This window comes from Hippopotamus amphibius, chromosome 3 (genome assembly GCF_030028045.1).
Source record: "Hippopotamus amphibius kiboko isolate mHipAmp2 chromosome 3, mHipAmp2.hap2, whole genome shotgun sequence".
Lineage (NCBI taxonomy): Eukaryota > Metazoa > Chordata > Mammalia > Artiodactyla > Hippopotamidae > Hippopotamus > Hippopotamus amphibius.
Window position 1 is genome coordinate 198720295 of NC_080188.1, and position 22704 is coordinate 198742998.

At 55.2% G+C, this 22704-nt stretch overlaps 2 protein-coding genes across 2 annotated transcripts in view; one reads left to right on the forward strand and one right to left on the reverse strand.

The window, feature by feature from the left end:
• Positions 1-1186, reverse strand: part of LMOD1 (leiomodin 1) — a 28808-nt gene extending 27622 nt beyond the window's left edge. The window contains exon 1 of the mRNA XM_057728185.1: positions 761-1186. Coding sequence (XP_057584168.1) covers positions 761-1021 — 261 coding nt within the window. The 5' untranslated portion in view covers positions 1022-1186. The remainder of the gene's footprint in view (positions 1-760) is intronic.
• Positions 1187-6963: 5777 nt separating this feature from the next.
• Positions 6964-17283, forward strand: TIMM17A (translocase of inner mitochondrial membrane 17A). Its single transcript, XM_057729773.1, has 6 exons — positions 6964-7025; positions 9552-9651; positions 9782-9845; positions 13596-13724; positions 14341-14451; positions 16797-17283. Exons 1-6 carry the CDS (start codon positions 7000-7002, stop codon positions 16880-16882), a joined length of 516 nt encoding a protein of 171 aa, XP_057585756.1. The 5' UTR covers positions 6964-6999; the 3' UTR covers positions 16883-17283.
• The last annotated feature ends 5421 nt before the right edge of the window (positions 17284-22704 follow it).

Genomic DNA, 22704 nt, shown 5'->3' on the forward strand with positions numbered 1-22704 from the left:
TATGATCACACAGCAGAAACCCGGGGAGACAGAAAGCCGCTTTGCAGAAGCCCATCCTGGACGTGCACAGACGCTTCCCCAGCAGTCACCCCTGTCCCTCCTCTGTCCCCTCCTGGTGGCGAAACACCTGGTGGCTGGAAAACAGCCTCATCCCCAGGCAAGGGGCCTTACCCCCAAAGGGGGGTTGCTCCCTAAAGAGGCTCCTCCAGAAAGTGCAGCCCTCAGCCCCCCAGGGAAGGAGATGGAAGCTGTGGGTGAAGGCGCAGACCCTGGCCCGTCTCCACGGCCCTGGGAAGCCCAGCGGACCAGCCGCCTCACATGGTCCACAGGCCACGAGATGCCCAGAGGGCTTGACAGTGAGCTGTTCCCCAGGGGGGAGCTGGCAGGAGACGGCCAGCCCAGTCTCTCTCCCTGCCCCTCCTCACAGGAGGAAGGGGCGGATGGGGAGGGAAAATGTGGGGGGCCAGGTGGAGTCGACCTGACGGTGACCACCCCGGGGGCGCCCGGCGTGATGTGTGGGTGCCGGTCCCCCCAGCACATCCCACCTCTGCGTCGTGAGACAGCAGATGGGGGTAAGGAGCTCACATGGCCAGCTCAGGGCACGTCCGTCAGTTCTGAAACACGACATTCTTTGCCAACAAGAACACTTCTAAGGAAAGAGCATCTTCATCACGGCCTCCAGGTCTCGCCCCTCCCCCTCCTCTTTCTCCTCCCCCTTCCTCCTCTCCCTCCTCCCCCCGCCCGTCCCCACCTCACTTACATCCACGGACATTTCCCTCTGGATGAGTTTCTTGGTCTCCTTTTCGCAGAAGTTGAGCATGGCTTCCCGGTCGTACGCGCCCGAGGAGGGCTTCTCCGTCTGGTTTCTCTGGCGCAGGCCCACGGGGACGCTGGCGTCTGGGTCCCCCACGTCCAGCTCCTTCTCCAGCTCCTCCATCTCCTCGGGAGACAGGGTGGACAGCAGGCTGTCGATGTCGGGGTCCTCACTCACCTGCCGGCGGTACTTGGCCACCTTGGACATCTTGGCAAAGTGGGCTGCCGCTCCTGCGGGGGCCGCGGAGATCCTGGCGGGCGGGGACGGCTGCAAGCCGATCTGGATGGAGCAGACCCCCAGCGGGTCGAGGACCGCGGCTCCCCTGCGCTGCCCGCCACAGGTGCCCAAGTGCGAACTGGGAGCGGCCGCCTCCCCAAGCCCGGGGCTAGTGGACGGGCTGGTCCGGCCCGCGGCCAATAAGGCCCCACGCCGGCCCGGCCCCGAAAGAAGCAGCCAATCCGCGGGCGGGGGCGGGCCTGCCTCGCTCTCAGAGCTGTTTGAAACTTGAGGACATCGCAGGGAATCTTGGAGCGCTGTGTGACCAAATTTAGTACAGAGCATTTAGCCTTTTAAAGACAAGGGGCCACGCAATGAGAAAAAGATAGAATACAAAAATGCAGAGGCTGGCAGAAGCAGACGAGAGCCACGGAGCAGCAGAAAAGCAGACGGGGCGCGGGCCTCCCGAGCCGCCAGCCCCAGGCCTGGCCTGTTCAGGCGCACACGTGACGCCCCCCACCCGGGCCGGACGGCGGTGTGGTCAGCGCGCGGTCCACGGAGTCCTTTCTACTGTATTTGGTAGTGTGCTGGGGACTCCCGGCTCTACCGCCCCAGGAAAGAGACTGGATTCCAGAAGCTCCGAGCCACCCGCCCCCCCCATTCTCCGCTGCCACAGAGGGCCCGGGCTGCCCTGGCGGCTTCTTGAGGGAGAGGGAAAACACCAGTCCTCGCGGTGTTCCCAGACGGAAAACTGGCAGCCCGTTTGGGGGAGAAAGGGTGACGGGCAGAAGCCAGGGACCGACAGGGCTGTCGGCCTCCACGAGCTCTTGGGGAAAGGGTTCCCACCTCCCTCCCTCTCGTCTGCTCCTTCCTCTGCTGGGGCATCTCCCGCGGGGGCTTCGAGGAGGAGCCGCAGGGCTCCACCAAGTATAAATCCAGGGAAATACAGCTCTGGGCTGTAGGGAGAGATCCTACTGCAACAGTCCTGGCAGGTTTTGTGAAAGGGCTTTCACTGCTCATCCATCTCCCTGCCCTTGCGAGGCACAGGGACATTCAATCTCCTGCCACAAAATCCCTCTAGAAGCCCTGGTGTAACCCGTCGCGTAGCGGCTTCCATCTTTCCTGGCATCATTCCACCCTAAGCCAGAGAGAGACAGTCACCCATCAGCACTTGCTGAGTCCAGGGATCGTCTGGGAGAAACACGTGGCCCTGGCGTTGACCACCCGCTAGTCCTGCTTCGGGATAAGACTGGGAGGAGCTGGGGCTGGCTGGCGGGACTGGAGTGCAGAGAAGAGCGGGCAGGGCAGAGGGGAAGGGGAAGGAGGGCCTTGGGGGGGCCCGGGCTTGTTTCTTTTCAGAGGCGGGGTGCCTGTGGGTGCGCCAGCCAGCGTACACTGGTGAGGGCTGACCACGTGGCAGGGATGTAACTAAAGATAGAAAGTCAGTGTGGCCCTGCCTTCCTGGAGCTTACCGTCTACCAGTGAAGCCAGTTAATAAAGAAGCAATTTCATATAACTTATTAAAAGACAAAGCATTCACAAAACACCTGAGAAGAGAAGGGCAGGGGCCGCGAGGAGCACAGTGGGGAGGCCGGTTTCACCACTCAAGCTCGGGCTCCCGGGCAGCCGGCCCATTAGGTCCTGGGCTCGCTGCTCACCGGACACAGGATTCTGGCCCAGCCACCGCCTTCTCTGAGACCCGGCTTCACCACCTGTAAAATGAGGACAGCACTGGTGCCACCTCGGAGGACGGTCACCAGCGTTGCACGCAAGCCCCACGGGGCGATACGCCTGGCGGGCGGTGTGCACACAGTCACCGTCTGCAGGTCGTGACCGCTCACGTGTGCTCCCGGCCTGGGTCCTGTCCTCCACGTCCCACCTCCTCGCTCAGGAGAGACCACCCTCAACACGCATGCGCATGCACACGCACACCTGCACACACGCACGCGCACTCACACGCACGCACACCTGCACACACACACACACGTGTACACACACTCATCTTCTCACCCGCTGCTCATCATTCATCCACTCAAGGGCGCTGTGTTGACGCCCCGACCTGCCAGGCACTGTGGGGACAGACACGAGAGTGATTACTATGCGCCCATTCTCTCTTCAGTGTATAATCTATTGAGGGAAAAGACAAGCACCTGTGCTAACAGGCAAAGGGAAACAGGAGAGGAAGACGCGCCTGCCAGGAGCCCCTGGGAGACGCACTAACTTCGTAGGGAGGAGGCAGGCGGCCCCCAGCGGGCACCTGGGGCTGGCCGGGGGGCTCCAGGGGGCGTGTGGACAGACGTGGCTCGCCCCCGCCCCCCACGTCTGTCCGCTTTTGCTCTCACTCCCGCCCAGAAGGGGCACCATCTCTGGAGCCACCCTGGCCAACCTCCCGACCCCATCAGCTGAAAGCAGCTCTTTCCAGGCCCCAAGGACTCTTCCTTCTCCTCCCGAAGTGGAGTCACTCAGCCCCTGGGCCACCTGGTTTCAGCAGTTGTCTCTTCCCCGGGTTCTAAACTCAATAAACAAAACCACAGCTTCCACATGTCCAGGAAAGGACTCACGGCCTCCTAAGCAAAGGTTTCTGCACAGAAGCCCTGTATCTTCTCTGCCTTGGTCCCCTGATTTCAAACAGCTGGCTCTTCTGATGTGACTCTGTCTGAAGGCTTTTGCACCTACAGCCCAGGCTCCGGGTGCCAGCTCGCAAAACCTACACACCAAGAGCATCACCCACCAGGGCCGGAGGACTCAGGGCCCGAGCCCAGGGTACAGCCTCCCCTAGCCCCATTCACCCTCCGGGGGCAACGGTCATCTAAGCTCAGAATCCACTTCCACCCAAAACAAACTCATCCTGGGGTTCAGGATTATAAGGTGGGTCAGTCCCCAGAGAAAACCCAGCACTGCTGCGCCAGAGTGGGGAGGGGAAAGGGACCCCAAACTCCAGCCGAAACACATGGTACGTGTTGTGACAGGGGCCAGAAGCAATGAACTAATGCTTAGGGTGGCTCTCAGCTGGGCCGAGGGACCCCAGGAAAGTCACATTTTCAGGAATACAGGGTGGCGGTATAGAGTAGCAGATAAGGCCACGGGCTCTGGCGTCAAATGACAGGGGCTCAAATCTGAGATCTGTGACCTTGAGTAAGTTATTGACCCTCTCTGAGCTGCAGGAAGTGGAAAATGAGGATCTTAAAAGTACCTCGAGAAAAAAACCTACTGCACAGGGCTATGAAGTTATTAAATACACCAAATAAGGTGGTGCACCAGGGACTGCCCTGACGACGCAGGGGTTAACACTCCACGCTCCCAACGTAGGGGCCCGGGTTCCATCCCTGGTAGGGGAACTAGATCCCACACGCGTGCCACAACTAAGAGTTCGCGTGCCACAACTAAGAAGCTCACGTGCTGCAACTGAGGAGCTGGCGAGCTGCAACTAAGACCCGGCGCAACCAAATAAATAAATATATAAAAAAAAAGGATGACGCACACAGAGCGGGCTGCGGGGTGTCAGGCACCGCGAGCGTGCAGGCCGTTCACGCTCAGACGCGGCCATGCCGGCCTTCTCCGCGGGGAGGCTGGGAGGGCCTCTGGAGCAGCAGACCTTGTCTCTGAAGCAAGCCACCGGCCTGGCCCCACACACAGGCAGGACACACACCTTCCTGAAGGGAGGGCAGAAGGAGGGAAAAGAGGGCAGAAGAGAGACGAGACTGCCTCCCCCGCCCCAGGCTAAAACCCCAAACAGGCCCCAGTCACAGACTAGAACCCCAGACCTGGAGCTGGCTGCGGCGCCACCCTCACTCATCCTCGGCAATGTGACGGGCCAGGTGGGGGGGTGGGGGGGTGGGGGATGAAGTGAGCAGGTAACCACGGCCTAGAGTCCGGCCCTCAGCTGTGCAAACTCAGCAAGGCGGTGTGATCGCTGATCCTGGTGATCTGATTCAGAGAGGCCAGGCTCACAAGAGGCAATGCATAGACCAGCATAACCACCGCGTGGACAGGAACAGTTACCAACACACTCTCTCTCTCTCTCTTTAAAGATTTATTTAATTTTGTTATTATTTTTTGGCTGCGTTCAGTCTTCATTGCTGCACGTGGGCTTTCTCCAGTTGTGGCGAGTGGGGGCTACTCTTTCTTGTGGTGCGCGGGCTTCTCGTTGCAGTGGCTTCTCTTGCTGCGGAGCACAGGCTCTAGGCACGCGGGCTTCAGTAGGTGTGGCTCACGGGCTTAGTTGCTCCGCAGCGTGTGGGAGCTTCCCGGCCCAGGGCTTGAACCCGTGTCCCCTGCTTTGGCAGGCAGATTCTTAGCCCCTGCGCCACCAGGGAAGTCCTGTGAGCATTCTGTCTTAAAGGAAAATCTATTCAGAAACCAAGTAACAATCAGACTGTCAGCAATAACTGCGTAACAGATACGGAATAAGAGTGAAGGGAGGCAGCCAGAGCTATGGGACATTTCATCTGGGTCCTGGTGAGACCAGAACCTCATGAGAACGCAAATCTCCAGTTACTGAAATGTTACGCACACGGGGACCCTTGCTGCCGGATTCCTCTTTCCAGGTCCCAGGTTGCCCCCTCCCACATTCTCCTCAGCCTGGCAGTTGATTAGAAGTGTTCTTAGTCACAGTCACATTCCGAAGAAGTCCTCTTGGACTCAGGCATCCGAATCAGAGGACGGGTTTGCACTGTTCTTTTCAGTATGAGGCACATTTCACTGGGTCTTCACTTAGTTCCATGGAAGGCTCAGCTTATCTGCTCACCTTTTCCCCAAGATTTTGGAGGGACCCCCACCCTTCCCTGCAGTTTCCTAGTATTTATTACAGTAACTTTCCCAGGAAATAAATATATACAAATCTTAAAGTCTACCTCAAAAGTTCAGGATGGGGACTTCCTAGGTGGTGCAGTGGTTAAGAATCTACCTGCCAATGCAGGGAACATGGGTTTGATGGCTGGTCCAAGAAGATCCCACATGCCGCGGAGCAACTAAGCCCGTGCGCCACAACTGTTGAGCCCGTATGCCGTAACTACTGAAGCCCGCGTGCCTAGAGCCCGGGCTCTGCAACGAGAAGCCACGGCAATGAGGAGCCCACGCACCACAACGAAGAGTAGCCCCCACTTGCTGCAACTGGAGAAAGCCCGCGCGCAGCAACAAAGACCGGACACAGCCACTAAATAAATAAGTTAATTAAAAAAAAAAGCTCAGGATGGGGAAGAGACCCCGTAGCAGCTCTCGCACGACTGAGGTTTTGCTGGAGGCAAGGTGAAAGGGCTGCGGGTCCCCAGCCTTTCGCCTCCTCTGCGCTACACACCCCTCGTGTCCTGGCGACCATCTGGAGGGCGGGCCGCAAGGCCCCCGACGTCGCCGTCTCCCGCGTCCAGGGCCCCAGGGTCCCGGCGCCGCGGCTGTTGGCCAACGTGCGCGGAACGTCCACCACATTCGGGCCGAGCCTCTAAAGGCGCTCCGGGGAGCCGGTGGGGCCTCGGCAACCGGGACGGAGGAGGCAGCGTTCGTGCGCACGCGACAGCCAGGTGCTGGAGCACAGAAAGGCGCTCGGGGGGCCTGGGGACCCTAGCGGGGCGCCGCCAGTTTTGCCTCCCCGGCTGGCGGCTGCGGCGATGGGCTCCCCTGGGCACCTGGGAGCCCCGCCCCCGCTCCGCAGCCCCGCCCCCGCTCCGCAGCCCCGCCCCGCCGCAGCCCCGATCCGCCCAGAGCCCCGCCTTCCGCCCCGCAGCCCCGCCCCGTCCTGGAGCCCCGCCCCCCGCCCCGCCGCAGCCCCGATCCGCCCAGAGCCCCGCCTTCCGCCCCGCAGCCCCGCCCCGTCCTGGAGCCCCGCCTTCCGCTCCGCAGCCCTATCCCCGGCTCCCATTGGCTGCGGGAGGAAGCGGTGAGCCAATCCCCGCAGACGCTAACGCCCCGCTGCCGGGATCACTTCCGCCGCCGGGCCAAGCCCCTCTCCGCTCGCCCGGCAGCGCGGAGCCAAGATGGAGGAGTACGCGCGCGAGCCCTGGTGAGCCTGCCCGCCCCCTGCCCCCGTGCCCCCGGGGCCAGGCCCCTCCAGGCCGCGGGCTCGGCGGCGCCAGGGGCCGTGGGCGCCCGGGCCTGGGCGTCCGGCGCGTCGGCCGGGACCGCGGGGCCGCGCCCGGTGACCTTGCGGCGACGCGGGGAGCCCCGGCGCCCACGGTGCGGCCCTGGGGCCGCGAGCATCCCGTCCGCCCGGCGACTGGGCCCCCCGTGCGTCAGGGGCGGCGGGCTCGGGGAGGGGCTCCCGGAGCGAGACGCCAGGCCTGTTCCCCGGGTGCTCGGGGAGCGCGGGAGCCGGGGTCCTCCGGCCGCGGGGAAGGGCCGGGGCTGCGCGTCCGCTACGAGCATGCCCGCGCCAGCCCTGCGTCCTGCTCTGCGCTCGGTCCCCGCCCCGAGATGCAGTGGAGAGGGTCTGTTTCAGCCCCCCCGGGGGCTCTCAGCGCCCCTTCCCCGAAGGTGGTGGTCCCGCCTCCTGGGTGGTGCTCGGGCGGGCAGGGCTCGGCACGTGCCCGGCTGCCGCCCCCTGCGCTCGGCTGTGCTATCAGGACCCAGGTTGGCAGGAGGAGCGAGTGCTGGGCTTTGTTGGGTTAAAGATGTCATGGAAATAATAAACTTCCATCTGCTGTTCCCTTCGGTGGTCCCTCTGCTTTCTCAGTGCGTGATGTCCAGAAGCAGTACAGTCCGTTGTCTGGTTGGTTTTGTACTCAAAACGGCTGTGATTGGGACTTCCCCGGTGGTCTGGTGGTTAAGACTCTGCCTTCCAGTGCAGGGGGTGCGGGTTCAGTCCCTGGTCCGGGAACTAGGATCCCGCACGCTGCAAGGTGTGGCCAAAAATTATAAAAAGGACAACAAAACTGCTTTGATCATCTGGACTGCCCTGTTTCACGAAGTCATCAAACTATAAACATCTTTTTCCTCCCTCTGCACCCCTGCCCCAACCCCCTAGACAGCCTGAATTCTTTCAAAACTCTGCCTTTCTGTTGCTCTCATCTCACCTGGCATCCTTAATGCCTTTTACAATAGCTTCCTGATTGCTTTCCTTCAGGCCAGCCCCTTTTAATACATCATAGGTACTTAATTGTCTTTAATACTTTTTAATCATGTGTTTTCTTTTCAAAAGCCCTTGGTCTGTAGGATATAGTGGCAAGAATATAGGGGCTTTGGAGTACTAGTTTATGTATTTAAGTTGGTTCTACCAGTTATTACCTGTAAGACCTTGGGCAAGGTACTTAATCTCTGAGCCTCTGTTCATCTGTAAAATGGAGAAGAGTCAGGAATACCCTTTTGCAAAGTTAAAAGTTCAGGAAGTCCATAAGAAAATAAGCTGGCTTTCTTGAAAATCGGGTTATTTGCTTTATAATGCAGCTAAAACATTGTCGGTACTTAATAAGTAACCTTTAATCTTGTGGTTAGTTATTGGTTCCCTGTTGCCCTGCATTTGTCTGGCATTTGCATTTAGAGTCGGGCTTCACCCTTCCCGTTGTGTATCTGTCACTTCCCTGCAGGAACACTGACTTAGCCAGACTTTGTTCGGAAACTCTTTCCACCTCGCCTTTGTTTGGGACATCCTCTTGCAGTGCTGTGGCTGCTCCCTGGTCAGAATCCTGCTATTCTTTACTGAGTTTTTAAATGCTCATTTCCGTTCTAACTGGTTATAGAATCATTTAGGTTAGATCTTTTAAAGGTAGTGACTCTCCTTTTTCTTTCCTCTTTACTTTTCTTTTGGCTGCACCTTGCGGCTCATGGGATCTTAGTTCCCGGACCAGGGGTAGAACCTGGGCCCCGGCCGTGGAAGTGCTGAGTCTTGACCACTGGACTACCGGAGGATTCCCATTCACAGACTTTTTAATAAGCCGGATTCCTAGAAGAGTAGTTCTGTTCTACTGATCAGATTATTCAGATGTCATCATGCTGCATGAGGTAGGGTGCTGCATTTGGAAGCCAGGTTTACAAGTTTAAGCTCTAATTATCAGATATTAGAGGTTGCCAATGTGTTAAGTGGATCTGATACAAACTAAAGTTCCAGATGCTAACTTGGACTCAGTAAACCCAAAAGGAGGTTTTAAAATTTAAATAATGTGTCCTCTTCACCTGTTGAAACTTTATTCTTTGGGTCTCAGCTTTAAATTTTGCCGCAGCTGGAGAGCTTAGCTTGATCCCCAGGCGACGGATCACTGTCGTTGATTATAGTGTAATTTCCTAATGCTTCAGCTTGCTGTCACAGTGCGCGACTTAGAATAGATGCTCTCATAGCTGAATGCACGAATACAGTGCTGTGAGCGGCGGGGAGCTGAAGCCAGCTCCATTCCCTGTAGCGTAGGAGCCGTGGGGCTGAACAGGTGTGGACCTGCTCAGCCTCCTTCATCTCTGTCTGTCTGTCGTGGGCGGGAGTTACCGGCTGCAACGCGCCCTGCTCTGGAGGCTGTCGTGTACCGCTCATTAGCAAAGAGGGCTTTATGGTTTATAAATGAGACACGTGCTCATTTCTTTTTTCTCTCTCTTCTGTTCTTAGCCCCTGGCGCATCGTGGACGACTGTGGCGGGGCCTTTACGATGGGAACCATAGGTGGTGGGATCTTTCAAGCCATCAAAGGTTTTCGCAGCTCTCCCGCGGTAAGTGGGTGGCGGGTGCCTGTCGTCATTCCTCGGGAGCGGGCTGCGGATGCCGCCTGGGCTGCGCCAGCGGGCTGCCGGCGGGTGGCGCTCCTGACGCACGTGGGTCGCTCCTCTTGGTTCCGCACAGGGAGTGAACCGCAGGCTGCGAGGGAGCTTGGCGGCTGTGAGGACCAGGGCTCCGCAGCTGGGAGGTGAGCACAACGTTCCGTGTGTACTCCAGACAGTGTTTTCCTGTTTCGTTTTTTTTTAAGATGAAGCTATGTTTTCTTTCCCTTCTTTTTTAGATTGTACCAATTAGCGAATTTAGTTCCGTCTAAATAACAGCTTGTCACACGTTAGTATCTCTGAGAATTCTTGGCTTACGAGTTCGTTGGCAAGTGAGCTTGAATTGGTGCATCCATTTGAAACTCTGTCCTTCAGAAGCTCAGGGTTGTTTTGTTTTTGTTTAGTTGGGCTTGCTCGTCCCCTCGTATCCGGAAGGAAGACGGTGTGTCTGCAGCCGAGGCGTGTGAGGGTCAGGAGGGACAGCTTCTGGGGTGACAGGAAGCTGAAGGGGGCGTGGGCGGAAGGCTCGGGGTGCGCGAGGGAGCCTGCCGGCGCTCCCTGCAGGGCTCGCTTTGGCCATTTGCCGAGGTCCGCGCGCAGGTGGGGCTTCTGCCCGTCCCACTCCACGGGTGGTTATTGGGAAGCTGCGGGGAGGGAGGGTAAGAGAGCTGGGAGCTTGTGCTCCCTTACAAGGACGCAGGCCGGCTCAGGAGGCCACATGGGGCACGTGACATGGACTTAGCACTTGCAGTCGTTCCTCAGTGATTTTCTGCGTCAGAAGAAGTAGTCTTGTCTGTTTTTTATAGCGTGTTTCTCTGGAGAAGATGGTAGCCAGTGTGGGTGGCGTGTGGCGTGCCTGCGGTGTGCTGGGCGGGCTCCCCCGGTGCTTCACAGGGTGCTTTCCTCGGCTGTCACGCAGCGCGGGAGGCCCGTGCTCTTATCTCCGCCTTCCAGACGAGGAGATGGAGGCTCTGGGGGCTGGAGCGATGGTATGTGTTTTCTTTTCTTCTCTCTGCAATAATTGTACACCCCGGAAGGTAAAAGGGACTAATTTTCCTCTGTGTTAATGGTTACCGTGTTGTTTGAGACTGATTAGTAGTAGTAAAAAAGTACACACCAAACCCTGAGCCTTCGATAAATGCAGGAGTCATACGGCCTTTAGCAGATTTCTTGAGAGGTTGCTTCTGTCACGTGCATTTTCAGTGAATAAAAAAAGCAGTCAGGTAACTGTCACAGCCAAGAAGAGCCTGAGGAGATGCGGCGACTGAATGTGATGAGGTGTCTTTGAACAGGAAAAGGACATAGATGCTAAGGAAGTCTGGATTAAATATGGACGTCAGTTAATAACATATGGATGCTGGGTCGTTAGCTGTGACAGATGCGCGGTCCTGGCTTTAGAAGCTAGGGAAACTGGGTGTGGGATACGTGGAAACCGCAGTCTTCCCTGCTCTGCTGTGACTGTAAAACTAGTCTAAGAATAAAGGTTTGTTTAAAAAACATTCAGGGTGAAATGGAGGAAGAGTGTCATGGTGTACGTGGATGGGGATCAGCCTTTTCAAGGAAACTACTGAGGAGTCTTTACGGAGTCTTGAGTTTTAAAAGTACTGGGATGGGGACGTCCCTGGCGGTCCAGTGGTTAAGAATCCGCCATCCCGTGCAGGGGACGCGGGTTCCATCCCGGGTCAGGGAACCAAGAGCCCACGTGCCGCGGGGCTGCTTCGTCCGCGAGGCACCCCTGGAGAGCCCGTGTGCCGCAGCTACTGAGCCTGTGCCCTGTGGAGCTTGTGTGCCGCAACTAGAGAGAAGCCCAGTGCCGCAAGGAAGAGCCGCGTGCCGCAACGAAGGATCCCAGGTGTCGCAGCGAAGATCCCGGGTGCCACCCCTAAGGCCTGACACAGCCAGAAAAAAAAGTCCTGGGATGGCATTTCCAGTTTAATTCAGCGAGCGTTTGCTGAGCTCTTCCAAATGAACTGGGAAAGGCGACGTGGAAGAGTCCCAGTTGTGCCCTGAAAGGTCTTCATGTTTTCACAGCAGGAATACGATATGCTTCGGCACGTCCCTATTATTCTTCCAGCCCTTCTTTGCAATTTTTTTTTTTTTTAATTTGGCTGCACCGCGTGGCGTGCAGGATCTTAGTGCTCTAACCAGGGATGGAATCCGGGCCCCTGCGGTGGAAGCACGGCGTCCTAACTGCTGGACCCCCAGGGAGGCCCCTTCCTTGCATTCTGGAACAAGGTGCTCCGGGCTTGTCGTGTGCCTCCCCTGCCCGCGGGCAGAGCCAGGCGTTCCCCGAGGAGCCCTGCTTCCTCCTGGCTGAGCCGGGTGCTTAGAAGCCAGCGTCTGGGCACCGAGTGTGTCGTCGCCGGGGGGTGCTGCTGCCCCCAGGCCCTCTCAGGAACGTGGTGTGTGTGTGTAGACACACGTGAGCAGGCCACGTGTGCGCACACACACGTGTGTGTCCGTATTTCTGTACGTCTGCACGTGCGTTCACGCGGATGCGTCTCACTCCAGCCCTGCCCCACGTGGGCGAGGGCGCCCGTCGCAGGCCGGCCTTCCGCGTGGGCACACGGACGCGCCATGCCTGGGGCTGTCCTTCCGGGGGACCCCTCCTCACCCCGCCATGGCTGCCCACGCGGGCCACCCTTCCGCGTGGACTCAGCCCCCACCCTCGTCAGCTGCCGTAGCTTCCGTGGGCGGTCACTCCTGGGGTGGGGAGATTGCAGACCCTGGTGAGGGAGTAGGAGAGCCTTGTCTGAGGAGGTCGGTGCGGTAAGTGTGATGTGTCTGGGCGCCGTCTCCCTGGCAGGGCCCAGGACCCCTGAGGCGGGAGGAAGGCTACTTCGTTTGCGTGTCGTGTGGGGTGTCTAGATTGGACCAGGAGTGAGGAGCTCGTGCTGCCTTAGCCGGTTGTGTCTGCTGGGCGGACCTCGCGGGTGAGAGCCGGAGGCGGTGCTGGCGGGGAGGGGCCTCGGACGCTTGCGGAACCCGGCGCACTGCCCTTTTTAAAGCGCTCCTGCTGCCGTGAGGGTTCCGAGGACCAGGGATGATGTGATGAGGGCTCCTCAGTGCTGTTTTTCTTCTTTCTTTATTCTTAATAAATATGAGAACTCTTCATAGAGTGCAAGGCGTGTATTCCTCTTAGAAGATGTGGAAAATAAGAGCACAAAGAAGTTAATCATCTGTTACCATTTGTCACCCGGAGATGCTGACAGTTAAAATCTTGGTGTTGTCTTTCTAGGTTTTGTGTGTACTTACACACGTGTGTGGGTGTTTTTTATTGTACGAAATAGTCACCGTGTCTAGGAAGAGTTTAAGTGCAAACTACTCTGATTTAGGGTTGCGTTTCGTTTCATGCTTGAGGAGTGAAGGGTAGAAGGAGAGAGGAGAGGTAATTCCAGTCCCTCGAGGTCCCGTGGGTCTGTCTGCTCGCCTCACCCTTTCGCCCCGCACGGGTGTCGGCTTTCACCTGCAGTGCACCCGGCAGAGCCGGCTGCCTGTGTGTTCCCGCTGGTCATCTTCACAGAGCAGGTGCAGAAGAAAAGGAAAGTAGAGGTAAGGGGAAGCTTTAGGAAGAGAGAAGAAGGAAGGAGGGTGCTTTTTAAACAGAGATACACCCTTCTGAAAGGGGGTTTGAGTGCGTTTAGCCCGATTCTTTTAGGCCCTGGGCCATTGCTGATGTGTCCCCACGGTTGTAACACAGCCCAATACTTGTCTTTATTAAGAAGACAGGTATTCTGACACGTGTTCAGTGCTTATTCAAACGTGTTTGCGTGTGTTTGTTTAGGACGACAGTTTTAAGAATATAGTGAGTGTTGTCACTTAAGCTTGTTTTTGACGATAACATTTAAAATCTAAGGTTAGAAAAATGAAATTTGTTTTGTTTTTAAATAAAATAGGTAGCTTTGCAGTCTGGGGAGGTCTGTTTTCCATGATAGACTGCAGTATGGTTCAAGTCAGAGGGAAAGAAGACCCCTGGAATTCCATCACGAGTGGCGCCTTGACGGGAGCCATCCTGGCAGCAAGGAGTAAGTGGTCGCAGGCGCGCTGACCCCGACCTGCAGCCGAGGCACCAGGCGCTGCGTACGCGGTGGCGCGTGAGTGGGTGCGGTGATGGGGGGGACGTGAAAGGGTCTCTTTACTTGGAATGTTGAGGGTGAGCGAGCCGGCGGCTCTGGCCAGCACTCACCGTGGTCAGGAGCGGTTCAGGGTCTCGTCCTGCCGCGTGCTGGCTGTGTGGCGAGGCGGCTTCCCCCTCAGCCTCTGGGATTCAGCACCGTACCTGCCACACAGCGTCGCGCTGCGTGAAGCGCCTAGAGCTGCCTGCTGGGTCCTGGGACAGAGAGCCGCCCAGAGGTCCCTCGGGCTTAGCGGGTGGGCCCAGGGGTCAGCGCCTCTTCTGTGCAGGGCTGGGTGGTGCCTGTGAGGCCACAGCAGGAGCGCCGCCTGCACAACCCAGGAATGAACACGCGTGCCGTCCCCATGAAGCTTTATGTACATGAACACGGCCACGAGCTGGATTTGACGACAGAGGGGGTTTGCGGGGGGGTCGCAGGGATCCCTGTGGACAGGTCTTTCCTTTATTAAATTTTACATTAACCTGGCTTTCTGATAAAGTAACCTCTCTGTTCTCAATGTTCTCAGACGGACCAGTGGCCATGGTAGGGTCCGCCGCCATGGGGGGCGTTCTCCTAGCTCTCATCGAAGGAGCTGGCATCCTGTTGACAAGATTCGCCTCTGCTCAGTTTCCCAACGGTGAGTTGTCTTTCCGTCTGATACCGTGGCTCAGGCGTTTGGGGGGGTTCCTGGCATCTGCTGAAATGTGCTGCTTTGAGGTCTCTGCGTCACGCACGCGTGTGCTCAGCTCCCTGAGGGGTGTGATAACAGGCTGAGGGTCTCACGGGCGTGGGCGCAGCTAATTGTGTTTAAGAACAGGAACAGCACACTTGGGTTAGGTGCCTTGCTCTCCATCGTTCCTGAGAGATCTCAGGTTTTATCTCGTGTGCTCGTTCTAAGGAATTGCCGGTCATTTTAGAGGTGCCTGGAGACAGGTCCTGGCAGGCCTTCCCTGGTGGCACAGTGGTTAGAACCCGCCTGCCCGTGCAGGGGACACGGGTTCCAGCCCTGGTCTGGGAAGATCCCATGTGTCATGAAGCAGCTAAGCCCGTGGGCCCCAACTGCTGAGCCCATGTGCCACAAATAGAGACGCCACTGCAGCGAGAAGCCTGTGCACTGCAACAGAGAGTAGTCCCCGCGCGCCGCAACTGGAGGAAGCCCACGTGCAGCAACCAAGACCCAACGCAGCCGATAAATAAAAAATAAAAGTAAAGTTTTAAAAGAAAGAAAAGAAAGGTGCTTGCAGACGTGGAGCACGGATGACGGTCGGTCTCCAGCTTGTCGCGGCGCCTGTGCGGGCGCTGCTGTCGCGGCTGGAGGCAGAGGCCGGTCAGGCCGACACCTTCGCAGACAGGGAGACGGTCTGGCCCTGCTGCTGCCTTGGGGAAGGAGACGCGTGCTTGGGCGGCCCCTTAGGGCCGGAGCGGGAGGTCTTTGAGGACTTGGTGATGTGCCGTGTCGCCCCGTTCCTCGTGGCTGGTGCCGGGGGCGTGACGTGGGCGGTTAGCGGCCCGCGGTGACCACCACGCGGTCGGGGATGTGCTCGGCGGTTCACACGCGCAGTTTCTCGTGACTTAGAAAACTTGAGTTGTCTGAGTGGGGATATTCCTTGACATTGGAAGGAAGCAGAGAGCCGCTGAGGACCGCGGGGGGGGGGGGGGGCTGGCATTTGGGGAAGGAGACGCAGAGTGGTGAGACTGGCTGAGGATGGGGTGTGGCGCTTGGCAGCGACGCGGCGTCGCGTGGCTCTGGGAGCCGCTCACGGCGCCCGAGCTGGTCTGCCTTCCCTGAGGCACCGGGCGAGGGGCTCGGCGTCTTCCGGGCACGGCTCTCGGAGGCCTGCTCCTCGGTCCCGTGGGCGACCCGTGACCCGCGGGCCCCACTCCTGTTCTCAGTCCTGACCCTGCAGTGATAGGATGACCACTTTCTTACTTTGCTTTTTAGTTTAACACTTTCGTGTAAAAGACTTCACATGAAACATCAGAAAAGCTCCATGTTGTCAGAAGTTCAGAAGTTGTTGTAACAAACACTGTCACGCGGTCTTGCAGGGTTCAGCCTTCTTTGCTTTGCTTTGGGCTTCCTCAGAAGGAGTCTCTAAAAGAAGTGCTTTTTATTCTAGACAGGAGATGTGTTTCCAGAAAGCCACGTGGAGGCGAAAATCTTTGAAAAGTTAATCATATTTTTCCAATTAACTTACCTGAAAAAGTTCTTAAAACAGAAAAATTAGATACAGCTGTTACCTGAAAGGTAATAACAGTGGTTATTTTTGGTTTATCTTTCTCACCCAGTGTCTCCTCAAGCTTTCTGTAATGAACAGGCATTTTCAGAATGAAAAAAAAAAAAAAAGAATCAGTGGAATGAAGTGTTGGAGAGAGCTCTCTTTACCACTGCCCTCTCTCTCTCTTCCTCCCAGGTATTTTTTAGTCTGTCTCAGTTTCCCTGGAGAAAAAAGGAGTGATTATTTCCGTGAAAGTCTTTTTTCAAAGAGCTACGTTTTTCCCTTAGGTCTCAGGCCGTCCCATCCTTTGAAAGCAAATACTACAACACTTAGTTCTACCCAGGCTAGGGGCTGGGGGTGTCTTCCCATTTCAGGACCCGTTCCTTACGTGGCTGTATAAATCGCATTACTGAGTTCTCTTAAAACGTGACTAAGGTTCGTAAACTTTGTGAAAATAATTTTAAGGAGCTACTGAAACGCGTGTCGGGAGGTGTGAGAGATTCACCCGGTGCTGATGCGGCAGCTGGCACCCGCGTCCCTGCCGGCAGGAGCCCTCTCCCCTGCGGCGCGGCGGTGACCCGCCCTGCGGTCAGCACGCCTGGAGGCGCTCTCACGGGAACCGGGCAGCTCTGCAGGGAAATCCAGGTTGCAGCTCCAGTGTAGCACTTTTTTTTTCTTTTGAGTTGACTGATTTGCTCTCTACAGAGACGTGTCCCTTCACGTTGCATACTGTTCACGTGGTGTTCACATGCTCTCTCAACTGCAGGTCCCCCGTTTGCTGAAGACCCCTCCCAGTTGCCTTCAGCCCAGCTGCCGGCCTCCCCCTTCGGGGACTGTCGGCAGTACCAGTAGGCCCTCTCCCAGGACTTCTGTGACGGGAGGAGCTGCGCTTCAGAGAAGGGCTTCACACGATCAAGTCCAGTCCGGTTTTAAACCCGGAGGCGGGACAGCTGTGGCCAGTAGGCTGCGGAGAACCATTTAGCACCTTTTCTACTCGTCTACTCGACGGAACGTGGGGGGAGGTCTTAGAAGATAACACGTGTATTTATTCACACTTGATTGCATTTGTGATCAGAGTAAATGTCTAGACTCTTTAGAAGGAAATACAGGAAATGCGGAGGAGCCGGAGGACCAGACGGCCGCGAAGCACGACCGTCGTGCCTGGGGGACGTCTCTGCCTGTTTGTCCTGTTAGTCAGACAATAAAAAACGCCTGGCGAGTGTGCTTTCTTCTAAGATAAGTCGTAGAGGTCTGCTCTTCATCCTCAAATTCAAATAACGCAGAGTCCACGGAGATCTGCGCGTGGCACCCTGGCCCGGGGGGGCCGCGGGAGGCTGGAGGGTGCACGGCCTCCCCTCGGCTTGTCACTGCGCCATGCCTCGGTTCTCAGGGTGTCAGGTGCGACTCTCTCCTCCTTTGAGGCCGCCAGGAAAGGCTTCCTTTGCACGTGCCCGGTCTGTGTGAGAAGGTTCCGGGAGGGCACAATGGCGCTGGAGACGTGTGTGTCCATCGTGCGCCAGGAAGCCCGGTGCTGCTGGCTTTAGTGTGTCGCAAGTCCCCTCACTCCCCACGCGCCTGCTCCATGTGGACAGCTGTGCAGTTACTGATGCTGGTTTGGTCTGTCTTTGGTCAAATACACAGGAAATAACATCATCTTAACTGTTGGTAAGTGTACAATTCAGTGGAATTTAAGTACAGTGTAACCGTGCCCATTATGTGACCCAAAACCCCCTCATCGTCACCTACAGACACTCCCCAGCCCCTCGCCCCCGGCTCCGCCACCACAGGCCTGCCCGCTGTCTCAGAGGCGCCTCTGCCAGTACCTCGCGTGAGGGGATGCGCACGACGTCCGTCCTCCTGTGTCCATCTGGTCCCACGTAGCATCACGTTCGGGGTCCGCCTGCAGGGTAGCACATGCCAGCACTGCAAAGGCTGAGTGACACTGCCTGCTGTGCACGGGTCGCGTTTTATTTCTCTGTCCGTTGACGGACATGTGGGCTGTTTGTGCCGTGTGGGTAGTGTGAACACGCTGCTGTGGGCACGGCCGTGCAGGTGCCAGTTGCAGTGCCGGCTCTCAGGTCTTCTGGGTGTTTACCTAGGAGTGGACTTGCTGGGACGTGTGGTAGTTCTGTGTTTAACTTTTTGAAGAAGCACCAGATGTTTCCACAGCAGCTGCTCCATTTGACCTTCCCACCAGCCGTGCACGAGGGTCCATCCATGGATGGAGAGATAAAATGCACGAGGGTTCTGCTTTTTCCACAGCCTTGCCAACACTTATTTTCCTTAAAAAACCATCATAGCCCGTCTCGTATGTGTGACGTGTCTCACTGTGGTTCTGATGTGCGTTCTGCTGGTGACCGATGGTACCGCACTTAGTGGCCCTTCATGAGTGTTTGTCTTTCAGTCTCTAGCTCGTTTAACCAGAGGTGTAAATGTAAGGAGGTGTTATCAGAAGCACAGTTCAAAGCTGAAGGCTTGTGGAATCGCAGATAAAATGCTTTGCATTTCTCAAGGTCTCCTTTCTTGCGAATCTGGAGTCTGAGGGGCGTGTGTGTGAGATGCCGGCATGTTTTTGCCATCGTATGGGTTAACTCAGCATATCTGAAGCAACCCTTGCTTACAGATGCATTTTCTGGAATGGAGGGGTGGGGTGGAAGAGAAGAAGCTTGAAAAAGATGGAAAACCAGTTCTTTTTGAAGAACTTGGCATTTCATTCCACCACATGCGGAACAGCAGGTGGAAACTCCCCAAACCTTTCCATTTGTTTCCCCGCTTCTTGCCTCTCTCGTCCTTGGTGGCCACCCCCGTTCTGTGTCCTGCACTTAGGAGAGCTGCCGCTGCAGGGGAAAGCTTGCCCGCCCACCTGCCTGCCCACCTGCCGCTGGAGCTTGGCCCGAGGGCGGTGGCTCCGTCTCGGTGATGTGTCCACTGTGGAGGTGGGGGGCCAGGGAGGAGACGTGAAGGCGGAAGCAAACTTCATTCCTCTGATTTTCTACTGGAAGCCTCGTGCCATCTGTGTTCTCGGGCACAGGTGTTGCGCAACCTGAGAGCGTCCTCGTGTGCTGGGTCCTCCGCCTGCGCCTGTTTATCCTGTGGGCTCGTTCCTGGTGGTCTGGGCACCAGCCGGGCGCCCCTGCAGCCTCCCATCCCCTCTCCGTCCTGTTGTCACACTCAGCGCAGCAGCAGGAGATTGTGAGCAGTTCGTTTTCTCTCTCCATCCTCCCTTTTCCCCAACATTTTTTCAATGAAAATATCAAACCTGTAACAGTGAATACACGTATGCCCAGCACCTAGATTCTACGATTAACTTTACAGTACTTTACCATCATGTACCCGTACACCTATCACCCGTTTCCTAATGAAATTTATGAAATCCATTGATACGCTTTATAAGATGTGATTAAAAAAAAACTATTGGAGTATAGTTGATTTACAGTGATGTGTTAGTTTCAGGTGTACAAGTGAATCAGTTATACCTTTTTTTTTTAAAGTTTAGCAAATAATAGAAACCAGGTAGTTTAGATTCTAAGGGGTATCTTGAAATACTGATTTGAAATGTTTAATAAATATTCTAAAACTAATTTTGGTGTACAAGAGCCCAGAATAAAAGGTAAAATCACCAAAGTTGTTTTAATTACTGAGATAAATGCAGAAACAAGCAGGAAGGAATTTTTCCCTAGGTCCTTTTCTGGAATAATGGAGCTGGGTCCTCAGTTTCAAGGTTGAAATGCTCCTCAGAAAGATCCCATCTGCCTCTCCCTTTCTTCCTCAGTATCTGACGGTTTGTGTGAGATTGGCACGAGAGAGTGCGTTTCTGAGTCGGGGCTGGCGCGCGTGGGGCAGCTGCGTCTGTTTCTTGCAGGCGCCGTCCGCGGGTGGCGGCGGCGGGGTCACAGCTCCGCCCTGTGGTCGTCAGGGTTAGAACACAGCACTGTGCTGCTGCTTTTGCTCTGTACGGTAGGTTATCTTTTAGAGCAAAAGGGCCAGATTCATCCTGCTGCCTCTTTTTGTGAGGCCTGTGAGTGAAGAATGGATTTAAAATTTTTCCAATGGTTGAAAAAAAATCAGAAGAAAACTGTTTCACGACACATGGAAATGACACGAAATGAAGATTTCAGTGTCCATAGCGTTCTGTCGGTGCACGTTCTGTCCTGGCAGCTCTTATAAGTGGCTGCATCAGAGACCACAGGGCAGACACGGCCTGGAATGTCTGCCCTTTAGAGAAAACAAATTGCTGACCTCTGTGTTAGAGCAATTAAAAATAAAAAGATTCATTTTATTTTCTCTATACCAATTCCATTTCTAGCACTCCTTCTTCTTGTGTGGACCCAGGTTCCGCTCGGGTATCACGTTCCTTTATTCCTTCTGACTCAGAACTTCCTCTCACGTGTCTTACAGGTAGGATTGTCTGGGGGGTCCAGATGCCTGCGGGTATAGGGGGCGGCATGGCAGGAGAGGAGCCCTGAGGTTTTGTGCTGGGCAGTAGCACCCCTGCCTTCGGCGCTGAGGGAGACGTCACCTTTATTACGCCGTGAGCGTGACTCCCCGCCTCTGTCTTGGAAGGGTGTAAGCCAGCGTTTTCCAGCCTTACCACTGTGGCCCTTTGGGGTTGGATAGTTAGTTGTGGGCACCTGTCCTGTGCGTTGTAGGGTGCCGCGTCCATGGCCTCTGGCCACTGGATGCCCGCAGCACCTGCGTGGCCAGCTGCAGCCACCAAGTATCTCCCAGTGGGCAAGACCGGCCCTGGTTGACAGCCATTATGATAAGCAGACTCACCCTTTGCTCCAAAGGAAGTCACCATCGGTCGTTCAGCGTTGCTCTCCATACGGGCATCCTTGACAAGACCGCCCGGAGCAAGGGGCATGCAGCGCCTCCTTTCACAAGATGTGCAAGGAGTGCGTGTGATGCGTGGGGAATGGGCTCCCAGCACTGGTTTTGACTTGGTTGTGTTGCAGTTAAATTTGATTTGTTGGGAGTTTTTCATGGCCTGCCTATTTTTAGTTTTGTGTATATTCTCTAATTGTTGGGTGTGAAGTTTGCTGTGTGTTGATTAGGTCAAGACTGACATTTTTGTACATATCTTTTATTTTTATGTCTGTTTAACTTCTGTCTGCTTGATCTGTTAATTCCTGAGGGAGATACATAAACCTTTCTGTTGGCAGATGTTTCCCTTTCCCCTTGTAATTCTGTTACCTTTTGCTGCCTGTACTTTGAAGCCATACTGTTGGGCACGTGTATGTGAGCCAGAACACTGGCAAGTAACTTACATCTGGGTATTTTTCAGCTCTGCCCCATCCCAGACTTCTGCCTCCCCCAGCCTGGGGTAAGTACTGTCCTGTCCAGCTCGTTGCCTTTTTTCCCTTCATTTAAAAAAAAACAACAAAAAACATATTTTCCCATTTGTTGGCTTGTGAGTTATATTCATTTTATATTCTTTCAGGGATGTTCTTTAAAATCTTAATACACATACCTAAGGAAAAAATCTCACAATTATCCCTAAATCTACTCTCCTCCTAATAATCCAAGGCGCTTAGACTGTTTCAGCCTCAGTCACCCCCTGTTGGTATGTACGTTTAGTCTACTATTTGTGTTTTCTCCTGATTCCCTCATGCAGGCATTGTTGATACACACTTACTGTTGTCTTAAACAGTGTTTAAATTGTCCCCCTTTTTTGCTCACTGTTCCTTTTTACATCTCATTCACTTTCCTTCTTGAAGTCATTCCTTTACAAGTTCTTTAGTGGGAGTCTCTTGATGGTGAACACAGACTGTTTGTCATCAAAAATTATATTTGCCTTCATTTTTTTTTAATTAATTTATTTTGGGCTGCGTTGGGTCTTTGTTGTGGCGTGCGGGCTTCTCACTCTGGTGGCTTCTCTTATGGAGCACGGGCTCTAGGTTCTCGGGCTTCAGTAGTTGCGGCATGTGGGCTCAGTAGTTGTGGTTCAAGGGCTGTAGAGCGCAGGCTCAGTAGTTGTGGTGCACGGGCTTAGTTGCTCCAAGGCATGTGGGATCCTCCCGGACCAGGGCGCGAACCCATGTCCCCTGCATTGGCAGGTGGATTCTTTTTTTTTTAATTTTAAGATGCTATTTCTTTTTTTTTTTTTAGAGTGTACAAGTGTACAATTTGGTATTTTTTTTTCTTATTAGTAATGTATATGGCAATATCAATCTCCCAATTCATCCCACCCCAACCCCGCTTTCCCCACTTGGTGTCCATATGTTTGTTCTCTACATCTGTGTCTCTGTTTGGCAGGCGGGTTCTTAACCTCTGTGCCACCAGGGAAGTCCCTGCTTTCATTCTTGAATAATACGAGGGTGAGTCAAAAAAATTATCCGCACTCTGGCTGTAGAATTTATTTTAATTAACATTTAGAAAAGACAAATACATCATTTTTCGAGATAATCTCCTTGGCTTTTTCTTTTTCTTTTTCTTTTTTTTTTTTTTTGGCTCTCTCACTTAATTTCTTTTTTAAAATAATTAATTAATTAATTGGCTGCATCATTGGGTCTTCGTTGCTGCATGCAGGCTTTCTCTGGTTGCAGTGAGCGGGGGCTGCTCTTTGTTGTGGTGCGTGGGCTTCTCATTGCAGTGGTTTCTCTTGTTGCGGAGCACAGGCTCTAGGCATGTGGGCTTAGGTGCTCCACAGCACGTGGGATCCTCCCTGCCCAGGG